We start from the raw sequence: 12,834 nt of genomic DNA, 5'->3' as shown, positions 1-12,834 counted from the left end.
AGGACAGACGGAGACGCAAACAGAGACCTCTGCGGGACAGACGGAGACACAAACAGAGACCTCTGCCGGACAGACAGAGACACAGAGACCTCTGCAGGACAGACGGAAACACAAACAGAGACCTCTGCAGGACAGACGGAGACGCAAACAGAGATCCCTGCGGGACAGACAGAGACACAAACAGAGACCTCTGCGGGACAGACGGAGACGCAAAAAGAGACCCCTGCGGGACAGACGGAGACACAAACAGAGACCTCTGCGGGACAGACAGAGACACAGTGGTGTGGAAAACATGAGCTCCTCATAAATATGCATTTATTTTCTAGAAAGAAACCAAAAAGGGACTTTTATGTGGGATTTGTTGTTGAATTGTTGGTTTCTCTGTATAATGTTGTGAAGTCCCACTGTAAGGACTTTTTATGTGTTAAGTGCCCTGAAATAAGCTGTGTTGTGATTTGTATAAATAAAATTTAATTTAATTGCATTTTCACCATGAAAAATTTCCTGTCAAATTGTCCCACTATATTAAATGTATATTTTGTTTATGTGTAGAAACACAGGCTAGATTTGAATAGATTTTCATTTGGTTTATTTATTAGGCCTACCTAATATATATTGTATATTATTATATTATATCCCCCCACCCCCCATATTTAATTGTGAGTGTTATTTTTGAATAGTATAAATAGTAATTTATTCACAGGAATGTTTTTTCCTTTCTTTGCTGAGGCTCGACACTAATTCGTCCGCTTGCACTTGAAGTGTCCACGCGCACGCAGCTGTTTCCTATATGACTAATTAACGGAGATGTTTTTCTTTTTGTCAGTTGGACGTCATGTGGACCTGAGAGTGCTTCGTCTCTACTTCTACTTTGTTTAGAGACAAATTGACTGTAAGGGGGGAGGAGAAATAAGCTTGCCTTAAATTTCTAGAAGCTTGGGGATGTTTATTTGGTTGTTTTCATCCCTCTGTGGTGTTTTATTTTGAAAGGCTGAGCGAAAAAGGGACAGAAAATGGACGGTAATAACTTCTTTTTTTTTTTTTTTAAATGTATTTCATGTGCAAATGTTGAGTTAGTATTTAGATTTGATTTGTATCGTTGCTCTTAAATAATATTTGAACACTGCTGCTTCCTGTAGATGCGAGCAGACAGCCACAATCGTTTGGGAGTGGACCGCAGAGAGGTCCTCACCCCAGACCTTTTTTCTATGTCCAGCCTCCATCTCAGCCGTACTACCTCTACCAGCAATGGCAGCTCAACCCGTACAATCAGTATGGTTTGCCTGGAGGTATCCAGCTTTAATTTAAACCCTTAATTTGTTGCAGTCAACTAAATATCACATACAATTTCACTGTGTTTTCTCTTTTGCATATGTCCTAGGTTTTAATTTTGGCCGTCCCTGCATGCCCCCGTACCAGTACATGCAATATCCCGGCTTTGTTTTACCACATGCTCCGATCTATCCGATGGATTACAGGCGGATGTTTGAACCTCGCTACCACGCTCCCACGTGGGGCGACCTGCCGCAACAACAACAGCAACCACAACAGCAACCGCAGCAACAGCAACCGCAGCAACCACAACAGCAGCAGCAACAGCCACACGAGCATCGGGAGATGGCCTGCTCGGAGGCCCAAACCGACCCCAGTGGCACCATCACCAAGCTCATCGAATGCCTGGATAAGATCCGAGCCAGCGAGATGCAGGGCGCCGACCGGGAACTCGACTCTGGCGTCGCGTCGCAATCCTCGGGAATGTTCTCTCCCGGAGAAAAGAAGCAAAACGAAGAGCAGGGTCACGTCCTGGCTTCAGCACCTCACGGCAGCGCCGCAGAGTCCCCGGCTGTGACCGTCAGCGGCTGCGCTGAGGCGGCGTACGTTGGCGAGTCCGGCCAAACGTTCTTTGACGCCCTGGGCCCTCAGGACTGTTGGTCAGGAGGACTGGAGGAGGAGCTGCCCCTCGACAGCTCCTCGGTCCACGAAGAGTTTCCTGAGCTCGAGCAGCAAGAAGCAGACGAACACTTCCTCCCTCTTGAGAAGGGCGTGGTCATGGATATCCGGTCAGATATCTCGGTGACCGATCAAAGTGTTCCTAAATGTGATGCTGTAGAGCTCCTCGAGTCGACGCCTTCACTTTCCTTTTCCTCCATTCAGGAGTCTAAAAGCCAAGACAAAATCTCAAAGGCAGAACATCCAGCAGCTTCTTTCGACGAAGCCAAAGCTGATGAGAGCTGCCAGATCCTCAAGCTGCCGTTTGAAAGCGCTCCAACACCTGCTTCACCCGAACGCCTCTCCTCCCCGACGACCCCGTACTACTACAACTACCTCTCCATGCAGACGACGCACGAGCGGATGAGCGTTCTCAGTCCGTCTCTGGACGAGCTCTCCTCCAGAGACGAAATGTTCTCAACGGACTTGGACGACATGGACCTCTTCCCCAAGCGCGTGTACCCGGGCAGGAAGCTCACGGAGGTCGACGACGACGATGATGGCTGCGGTGGCGGCGGCTCCCCTCGAGCTGCCGAAGAAGTCGAAGAAGTGTGGCTGCCGGGTTCGAAGAGGTTCGTGTGCGCCTGCTGCGGGAAGAGCCTGGCCAAAGGGACGGGCAGGACCAAAGCCCACAGCTCCAAGAAGTACCGGGACGAAGCCGGGGACTCGGACTCGGACGGCAGATACAGGAGAGGGTGCGAGCTGCCGGTCAGAGTGGCGGTGAAGAAGCACTCTGCAACCAGGAAGACTCACTCTGTCCCGCTCAGACATGCAGCAACACCCTGGTCTGCAAGAGGCCAATACAAAAAGGCCTCGGACCCGATGGACCACGACATCCATAAGCAGGAGAAGGGTGAGACTGAAGAGGTGGACGGTCAAGGTAGGTCTCCGCCAAGAGTTTCTCTCCTTTACATCAGCATTTTATTTATTTCCGTGCCGTTGAATGACCTCTTTTGACCTTTTTAAAAAAAAATTTATAGAGCGACTGTGCAGAGAAGATGTGACCGCAGCAGACCAAGGCAGGTGGGCTGACGGTGGCGTGATTCCCAGGAGGAGACCTGCAGCCACTCTGCAACGACAAGGTGAAGTTTAGTCGGCTTTGGGACTCCACTAGTGAGCTGATCACTCTACAGCTCCAAATGTAGCATAAAGTACACAACGGACAGTTTGTGCAGCCAAGTGAGTGCTTTTTTACCCCCAAATCATCTAGTTTACTCCTCTTCTGTTGGAGGAGGCGTGTCCACAATTTGCTTCCTTTTTTTTTTAAGGACTCATGAATTTTAAATTTATCCCAAAGTTTTTTTTTAGAAGTGTTTGAAATCTTAATTTACTGCCTGCTCTACAGTAAACTTGATTTTTTTTTTTTTTTTTTTTTTTTTACTGCTGAATAGATTATTTTGCTGCCATGGTGCTTTCAAACAAAATGCTCAAGTTCATAATGTTCATGTCGATAGATTCAGTTATCTATAAGTAAAAAGACACAAAACTGGCGCACAGCAGGGTAAAAAAAACAACCTGTATATAACACCTATAAATTATCAACCTTTACCTCCTTAATTATTGGCACACAGCCACCCAAAACAAGGAAGTGCTGCTTTGTGTTAGGCTCTTCACTCTCACAACCTGTTTCAAGAGGTCACCACCTGGATGCTTTTATTTTGAAGCAGTTGTCACACATGCAGAGCTCTTTACTTTTAATCCAATCTTCAAATTGTTGTCCTTTTTATATAATAATAGATATGAGCACTCAGTGGAAAGTGTTGTACCACAGGCCGAGAGATGAGGACCGTGACGACGACGAGCCGCCGCCTTCACACTGGGAGAGAGGTTCCTGGACTTTTTTTTTTACATTTTGATGTGACTAACGTTTATCTGTGAATGTGATGCTTTTAAAAACTATCTGTCCGTCTGTCGTCAGGCTCCACGATGAGAGGAGAACCGAGATGTTAACGAACCCCTGGCTGACTTTGGAACAAAGTGTGTTGAACTGTAGGTGAAGCTTTTTCCATTAATCACTATTATTTCCAGATGACTCTGGTGAAAATGTGTTTTAATGCCTTTTTTTGTTTGTTTTCTTTTTTTCTCAGGTCCCCCCTAAAAGGTGTAATTGTTGAAGGATGATATATTTAGAGCACCGGGTGAAATGCACTGCACAAGGAGCCTCTTTTTGTTTGATAAAGCAAAAACCCAAAAATGTATTAGGGTTCAACTGAGCCACTATCTTTGCACTATTCATGATTCATGGATTTCACAAATGGGCTGAAAGATTGTGTTGCAGATGATGACGTGCCACTGTTTGGGGCCAGTCCAATAAAAAAATAAATGTAATTATTTAAGTTTCGAGGTGGTTCCTTCTCATTCTCTCGTTCTGGGATAATTTCATAGTTCTCATGTCTGTAGTAAAACCAGCTTTTTCCAGTTTCTTTCTATTAATACTACTGTTATACTTTGCAAAAAAACTTTCTAAAGCCAACATAAGGCTTCACCAGCTTGTTGGTCTAGTACGAGATGTTCTCTATTGCTGCAGTTATGGAGAAACACAGAGGATGTTTCATCCAAAAATGACTTCAACTTTCAACACTCAGTTGATTTGGCTCAAAAACTCAAGACAGTTGAAGCCTCACTTTCATGCATTACAAAATATGAAGCTGTTCCTTAACCCGAAAACTAAATTACAGATAAATGAAGATATTTTGGAGATGTGTCCAAATGCGAAGCATCTAGTCTAAATGGTTTAGAAAGCCCTTTAAAATGTCCTTCAGGTGGCCCAAATCAAGAACTGCTTACTAGACCACTGGTCACTTGGTCACGCTGCAGGAAAGAAAACCTGGCAAAAGTCAAAAGTTTATTCAACTCAACATGAAGTCATTATCAGAGTTATGGTGTTGAATGAAAACTAAAAATGTCATCCCTTCATCATTTTATTGTATGAGACATTTGTGTTCAAATTTAGCCATTAATTGGCGCATGAATTCTTGAGTTGGGGGCACAAACTACTTTTGTGGGGTCCCAGTGACCTTTGACCTTTTAACGACCAAACTTTAATCAGTTCATCCTCAAGTCCAAGTCAACATTTGTGCCAAATTTGAAGAAAGTCCTTCAGGGCGTTCCTGAGATTTTGCGAGCCTGGGATGCGAAGGCATAAAACTATCAACCGCTTTATCGTGAACAGGCTGCAACAACTGCCCATTGGCTGCATATGAGTGGGTCACATTTCTACTGAAGAAGCTTGATTCTTGTCTGTTAACATGAGATCCTTTCACTTCTTTGCTATCTGTAACTTAAAGGTGAACCCAGCAATGCAAAGTAACCAGGAATGTCAGAAAAGATGTCGGTGTTGGCATTCGTGTTGTTGCCTTGTCCAAACATCCAATAAAGGCAAATAAACTGAAATTTGAAACTCCACCTGGGTGCAAGAGAAACATATGAGCCCGTCTTTTGACTTTATAAGTCAACAAGCCATTTATTCTTCATGCATAATGCTGTCTTGAAACACTGCTCCAGGCTGCCAACGAGCTCCCACATCACCTCCTTATTGGCTCTTCAGAGGTCAAAACTGAATATTAAAACTGCTCAGCTGCAAATGAGGAAAGCTAGAAAAAAAAGGAGCTTAATAAAGATGCAAAAATAACAAGATGATGTGCCACTTTGAGTTTTGTGTCGATGCTTCTCTCGTCGAGCCAACGATGTCAAAGAGCTGCAGGTCTGTATCATTAGTGCCAATCAGCCTCCCACCACTCCTGTCAATCATTCCAGGTAACAGCAAAGCCGTTGAAGTCATCAGTCTTTCTTTTGCCACATCTCTGATCTATTGTCTGGCTGTCCTCAGGTGAGCTGATGGCGCAGCGGGAGGGAATCTGCAGGAAACAAACATTTTCTTCATTGGCTTTAAATGCAAGTCACTCAACTCTAATTGGACAAATGTCACCTGGAGCTAAAAACCCAGCCAATCAGTGCAGCATTTGATAGGCTCGCTTGTTGCCACACATTTCAAATCTAAAACGTAAAGGAAAGCTGTGTTTTGCTTTATCACTGGTAATCTTCCTTTTTGCGTGTCGGTAAAACATTTTTGTTTGTTTTTATTGTCCAATAACACAAGAAAACCCTCTGGTGTCAAGCCGTTGTTTGAACTCACCTCTCTTTGTTCAGATATGGAGGCAGCCACTTCCACTTTACCGCCAGCTTACGGTCTGGGCCCTCGAGGGCCAAACGCGCCGCGTGGAGCGCCGCAGTCCCAGGGACCTCATCATCCGGCTCCGGGGCCTTCAGGAGCTCCGCGTCCTGAGGAGCAGCATCACAAACCTTTCTTCTACATACAGCCCTCGCAGCCATACCTGCCCATGCAGTGGCCTGTGCCCATGGCCGTGCCTGTGTCCTACAACCCATACTACGGATACCCCAGTTTAGGTAAGAGACAAAAACAAAACAAAAATCCTAATTCTCCTTGTAGCTTTTTGGTGCAATTTAAAGATTTTTTTTTTCCTGAAAATACTTAATAATATGCTGCATGTTTTCTGGCACTTTAAGGCCCCTTCATGCTAAATGTTTGTAGAAGTAAAGTCTTCTTCCTCTAAATTCTACCAATTTCTCAGAACTTCTGTCTGGATTTGCAAATAATACATAAAGCTGGTTTCCATTATTTGAAAGAACGCTATGTTTAGTAATTCAATCACGTTACATGTTCCTCCATTACTAACCGTTAGCTCACCATGCTAATGCAATGAGACGTTACGTTGACTTGCACATCAAACACACGAACAGATAACTATTCAGTTGGAGATAAACTTGGAGGAAGCTTTTAATATCTAGCTATACAAGGAGGAAAAACAAACAACTTGAAACTTTATGCAACAGTTAAACTGATATTTTGTTGGGAAGGCCTGGTATGTTTTGAGAGATATACTTAAAATATTTTTTTTTTACAAACCTTGACGGCCATTTTAATTTCCAAAACTTTCCTTTTTTTTTTTTTTTTATTGTCAAAGGTTATAGCATGCCAATGATGCCCAACTATCAGCCAAACCCATACATGGAGACGCCCGGTTTTGTCGTCCCCCATACCCACCTCCATCTGATGGACTACCGACGAATGCTCAACCCTCAGTATTACCAGACCATGGCCTACCACGCCCGCAGGTTCCGCTACCAACACAACTCCCCGGCCAAAGAGATGACCAGCTCTGAGGTGCAAACTGAGCCGCTCGCAGCGACCCAGAGGACCAGCGCCCCGACTTCCGATGACATCCAGTCCTCTAGTGTCCTCTCGGCTCGCAGCAGCGACAACCCCCTCGGTGCCCACACCGGTCAGCTGCTCTCACCGGACTCGGCTGTGCAGAAGAGGGATGACTCTACAGAGCTCGATGACACGGTACCCTCTTCCACCACCAGGACGCCGCCGAACGGCAGCTTCGTGATCCAAACGGAGGAGCTGAGGATCGAATGCTGCACCGCGCCGGTGGGACTTCAGCTGCTGCACGCTCACGAGACCGCAGAAATTCCCCGCAGCTTCTCCCAAGACGTGGTCCAGTGCAGCTCGACTCTCCAGAATCAGGTCCTGCAGGACGAGGAGCTGCGCCGCCCGGCGGACCCGCCGGAGCTGGCGCTCGAGGTTTGTCCCGACGTCCTGTTAGCCGGGACGCCCAGCGCCGACGAGCAGATCCCTGCTCTGGAGGAGTTCGAGAGCCGGACGGTCCCTCTGACTGCGGGATGTCCAGAAGCAGCTTGTGGCGAAGCCGAGGAGACGGGAAGTCAGAAAGACTCGAGTACGACTCCGAAGAATTTTCACTTCCAAGTTGTTCACCCGCCATTCGATTCCAAGTATCTGGATGAACTGAGGAAGATGGAGTCCACGGTTTGGTCAATGGAGGAAACTTTGATTCGCTCCCCTGACTCGCTGATCCACAACGGCCTCGCAGAGTCTCACAGCAAAACACAGACTTCTGTAAATGAAGCGACGTCGGCAGAAATGTTTCTGCTGAGAGAAGAGCCTCCCGCCGACGAGGTCATCGCTGTGACGGAGAGTCCTTCTCCGGCAGAAGATGAAGTGGAAGACATGGTCGTCACCGATGATGGTCTAGGTGAGGAGGTGTTGTCAGAGGCTGATCTGTACCCTGTGATGGATGTCTCTGAAGAAGCTCGTATGACTGAGCTGACACCCACAGCGGAGGTCGCTCGCGCACCTAATTCGCAGCCGCTGGATAATTCACCTCTCCAGGCGGATAGAAACAAACACAGATGCGAAACAAACATCCAGCTTCACCAGGACACCTCCTTCGACTCGCTGCCTGCCTACCTGCCCTCAACCAGCTGGCTGGCTGACTTTGATAACGTCTTCTACTGCGGCAGCAAGGCGGCTCCAGCTCCCAAGAAAAGGAACAGACCTCTGAGCATCGCTGGTTTAGATATACCAACCATAAGAAGGAAGCTTGACCAGGAGTGCAAAGAACAACTTGCCTTTCGCAAGCCGAAAGAGAGGTACAAAGACAAGGTGGATCGACGGAGCCTCTCCGACCACGAATGCTGCATCAACAGAAATTTCAACGAGAACACGTTCAGCCCTTACGTGTCCAAGAGGGATCGGCTTTGCTCCAGATGCCTGGCGGTACGTGGGGGCTGCATATCTGCCGGTCCGGGACAGGAAGGTCGCAGCTTGAAAAGAAAAGCCGTTCCCTTCCAACAGCAGAACAACGCCGTCCTAACGACCTGCGCAGCGTGTAAATCTCACACCACGAGGCGCCTGGCGAGAAAAGGTTCCAACCCCGACGTCCGCGGTCCGCGACACGATCACGACAGCGACGGAGAATCCTCCGAGAACAGCTCGTGTCGTACGCGTCCGAAGTGGAGGACCGCCGAGGATCACAGGAACATCCTGGACCTCCGGCGGCCGCACACATCCGAGCACAACCTGGAGAAATGTCCCGCCGCCGTGTACCCGAAGCTCAGGGAGAGGAACTGCGTGTGCAACGAGCTGCGGCCCGTCGCATGGGAGAGGTTGCGCCACTGTCCCCACGGCAACGCCATCCAAGAAATGGACGAGAACTGCGCCGCACCCGCGTCCCTCCAGGACAAGTGGAGGAGCAGAGACCGTGTTTACCCGACACACCGCTGGCAAACTGGTAAGCAAATGTTTTTTTTAAACTTAATTTCTACCTTCCTGTACAAGCGTCTTTATTTGAAAACTTTCCTTCCTTCCAACAGCGAAGTCGTGGAAGGCCACGAAGCCCGGCACCGACGACGGCTCCAAAAATGAAGCCAGATCACAACACTTGAATAAATACGAGAAATCACAACCACAATCACAAGGTTTGCTTTTTGACATTTTTATTCTCTCCAAAATCAGCTTAAATTTAAAGAGGAATTTTACAGCTGGAAAGTTAATTTTTGAAATTGATAGTGCATAGAAAAGACATCTAATGTGTCATATTTGGACCATATTGTGTTAAAGATGAGGTTGCAAGTTGGAATATTTGTCCTTAACTGTGGTGATAAGCAAAACCGAAACAGTTTGTCTTTTTCTTGCAGGAACTCGTAGAAAAGACACACGATGCTGATTTTGCACAAGCACAATTCAACAAGTGAAAAAAGAAAAAGCACTTTTTTAAAAATTATGCACACTTAGTTTCACTGTTTTCCACTTTATTAAATTGTATAGTTAAATCACAATGTTCACTATTTATTGATGTTCAAATAAAACACTTATTTATGATAGTTTTTTGTAGTAGTCTTGTTTTTGCAGCTGCTCTTTTTATATTTAGAGGTAAAATGTGGTTTAAGTTGTAGTTATTACACATTTCCGCTAGATGGAACTATTTCTATACATGCAAGTACACAAACCGTCCACCATCAGGTGATAACATGTTGGCTTTATTGTTTTACACGAGGATCCACAAATATATTTAAACACTAGAAAATGTCAGCGTAAACATAAATGATTAAATCTAATTTCCTCAATTGAACTAAACTGCATTTTTCTTTTTCCAGTTTTCATCTCTGGTTTGTTCATAATTTAACAACATGCCACATTCACATTTGACCTGGAATGACTTGAGGTGAATGTGGATATTTAGTGTTGACATGCGTCACTTTGGTCTTCAGGGGATCAAACCTGTGACCTTTTTGATAAAGGAGCAGCTCGTAGTCGACAACTTCACCAATTAAAGTTGATTCCTTTTTAATGTCAGTAACAGAATAAGGAAAAAAAACAACAAAACAGGGCCAAAATGGAAATGATACGAACACGCCTTCAACTCGAGAAGTAGTGATTTATTCTCTGGTGAAAATTCAATTTCAAAGCGGCTGTATTTTTGTTGGGTTATTGACTATTTCTGTAGCGCCACCAGCAGGCTGACATGTCGGTGTGAGTAAAATGATTTTGCAGAGTTTCCAGACTGTGATCACACTTAAAAACTGGCTCGGCTAACAAAATCCCTCCCGTTCCCATCCGCTTCAGCTGCACTGTGTTTCTGCGCTGATAGCAACCATGAGCATGCTAACCCAATAAACCAAGGTGGAGTTTATGAAAAGGATTGCTCTGGTTTGTGTTTTTAATGTGGCTATATGCACTTACCTCCAGGCGACTAATTTCTGTCTTTACTTTCAGTCAAATTAAAAAACAAACTTTTAAATTGATTCATGAAAAAAAAAATATATATTTTTTTTGCAATTCTAACTGGAAACTTTTGAGCTTTTGATCAACTCCCTAATGGGTTGCAAAGTCGGCAGCAACCCTTTGAATTACTTTAAAAAGAGCTGCAGATATTAGCATTTAGCTGGAAAGCGGCGCAGCCTGTCAGCAGCTCGCCGGGCTGCAGGGCTCTTAGCGTGTTTTCATGGTTTTGCTGACATAAACAGGACTGAAATGGGTGACTAGTTTTGTACATGAGGGTCGGGGGAGGGAGGGGGGGTGTTTTAATGTTATGCTGACTTGGACCCGATGTGTTTTGTAACGTGAACCCTGTTATTGACTGTTAATGCACAGAGTCGCTCCCCAAAGGGGGAAAAACAAAAACGAATGTATTGAATAAAAAATGGCTCGTGTTGGACAGGACTATTAGAGTTTATGCAGTGTTCAGCAGGCCTTTGAAAACCATGTAATGAAACCACCGACATGGCACTAAATAAAGCAGGTAATGGTATGTGCAACAATAATCACATTCCCGGCTGCAGGGGAGGTCCATCCTCGGGTGTAGACTCGCATGTTTCTGTCAGTTGCTTTTGTGTAAAAAAGAAACCGCGGGAGTCGAGGTGTGATTTTTCAGGGTCTTTCAACGGGCCAACGATCGCTTTACTTTCCCTCCGATTGCTTTGCTTTCTTCTCGCCGTCCTCCGCGGAGAGACGTGCACAGAAACAGCCCACACAGTGTGCCGTCTTCAAAAGGCAAGAGAAAGGCCCGCTCTGTGCATCGTTTCGAAACCGAGACAGTCGAAAGCTTTTCCGCAATTTTTGAAACGACCCCCATCTTAAGTGATTTCTGGCTGACGGGGAGCTGGCGGCTCTTTGAGGGAGCCCAGATGGGACGAGGAAAGTTGCGGCAGTGAAGCGCAACACATGATTTCCCCTCAGATTCGTCGTTGCTTTTGTTTTCCGGGGCGCGGCGGGACGGACGGTTCGGGCGGTCTCGGAGCTCATGTCTCGCGGACTCCTTGCTTCACGCCGCCGCTCCATCTTCGTGACGCCTGCATTATGGGTAAATGCAAAAGGCTTCACTGTGATTGGTTCCCGAGCGGGAGGGGGGGGATATAAACATATTTTCATGCAGAGCGACGTAAATTTTTTTTTTTTTAAAGATGAAGAAAACCTGCCACGCACGGACATATCACAGCTTCTCACTTTCTGTCGCTGCAAAGAAACGCTCGCTTGTATTATTATTATTATTATTATTGTAAAAGAAAACCAAAAATGACAGATGTTGTTAAAAAGATAGATTTTAGCATTTATCTGATTGGACCATTTCACCAGCAGAAAGTAGTTCAGTTTAAATGGTTGCTGTTTAGTTTTTAAAAGGTTTTTGTTGCTTTAATTTAAATATTTACTGCTTCTACTGTTATATTCAAATGTATGAAGATTTTTGCATATTCTCTTTGTTGCGCTTTAGTTAGAGAAAATGTACGCGAGTTATGTTTAATATCATTCATTTCTTGCCTTAATGAGTTTGTTGTTTAGCTCCTAGATGAGTTTTGAAAAGGTTTCGTAATGACCTTCAAGCAGCAGCAGCTCCCTGCAGGGTTGGACGATGACAACACAAAACCAAAAGGAAGCTGCTTTTAAAGAATCACATTTCATCACGAAATCTTCCCTTCTCATCTTTAAATTGTTGATTTAAGTTTAGATTAAGTTAAGCTGAGCTCCTCTAACCGTGTTGTGACTCCGGCTTCGTACCAAATGCACAAACATGAGAATCAAAATGTTGAACTTTTCCTTTAAGGGTCTAAATATTTTGTAGCTAAGGTTAAATGCAGAGGATAACGTAGACTTTTTTTAATTATCTTAATCATTTAGTCTATGACATAAAAAAAAATGGTCAATTTTTCATAGCGAAAGATGGCTTCACATGCAAAATACTCAAAGAAAGAGCAAAGAAAAAGCATCAAATCCTCTCGTTCGAGGGTCTGGAGTCAAAGAATATTTAATATCGAGTCACTATTTTTGGTTTAAAAATGATTAGAATCGTTTGTCTGTCGATCGTTTGGGTTCGTGTGCCGTATACGGCACCGTGCAAACATTTTAGGCTCTAAAAGAAAAAGACGAAAGGGTCAAACATTTGTTTAGTGCTGCCTAAAAAGTGGGATGTCAACGTACCGTTGTGTGTCTGAATTTATAACCAAACCTTTTCCCTTCATGTCTGT

General features: G+C 45.1%; 1 protein-coding gene across 1 annotated transcript; it reads left to right on the top strand.

The window, feature by feature from the left end:
• The first annotated feature begins 240 nt into the window (after positions 1-240).
• buc (bucky ball) lies at positions 241-4,318 on the top strand. Its single transcript, XM_069706808.1, has 7 exons — positions 241-1,020; positions 1,140-1,289; positions 1,382-2,869; positions 2,970-3,071; positions 3,727-3,816; positions 3,908-3,978; positions 4,077-4,318. The coding sequence occupies exons 1-6, from the start codon at positions 1,014-1,016 to the stop codon at positions 3,937-3,939; spliced, it is 1,869 nt and encodes a 622-aa protein (XP_069562909.1). The 5' UTR covers positions 241-1,013; the 3' UTR covers positions 3,940-3,978; positions 4,077-4,318.
• The last annotated feature ends 8,516 nt before the right edge of the window (positions 4,319-12,834 follow it).

This window comes from Brachyistius frenatus, unplaced genomic scaffold, assembly GCF_029030835.1.
Source record: "Brachyistius frenatus isolate BFR_SWC_R1_liver_20210118 unplaced genomic scaffold, ASM2903083v1 Contig_65, whole genome shotgun sequence".
Lineage (NCBI taxonomy): Eukaryota > Metazoa > Chordata > Actinopteri > Embiotocidae > Brachyistius > Brachyistius frenatus.
This window is presented reverse-complemented; position numbering and strand designations above follow the sequence as displayed.

Bases quoted from the DNA above. Each gene is read 5' to 3' on its own strand.
- buc (XM_069706808.1), top strand. The intron at 3,072-3,726 runs GTGAAGTTTAGT...ATATAATAATAG, and splicing joins AGCCACTCTGCAACGACAAG to ATATGAGCACTCAGTGGAAA. The intron at 3,817-3,907 runs GTTCCTGGACTT...GTCTGTCGTCAG, and splicing joins GCCTTCACACTGGGAGAGAG to GCTCCACGATGAGAGGAGAA.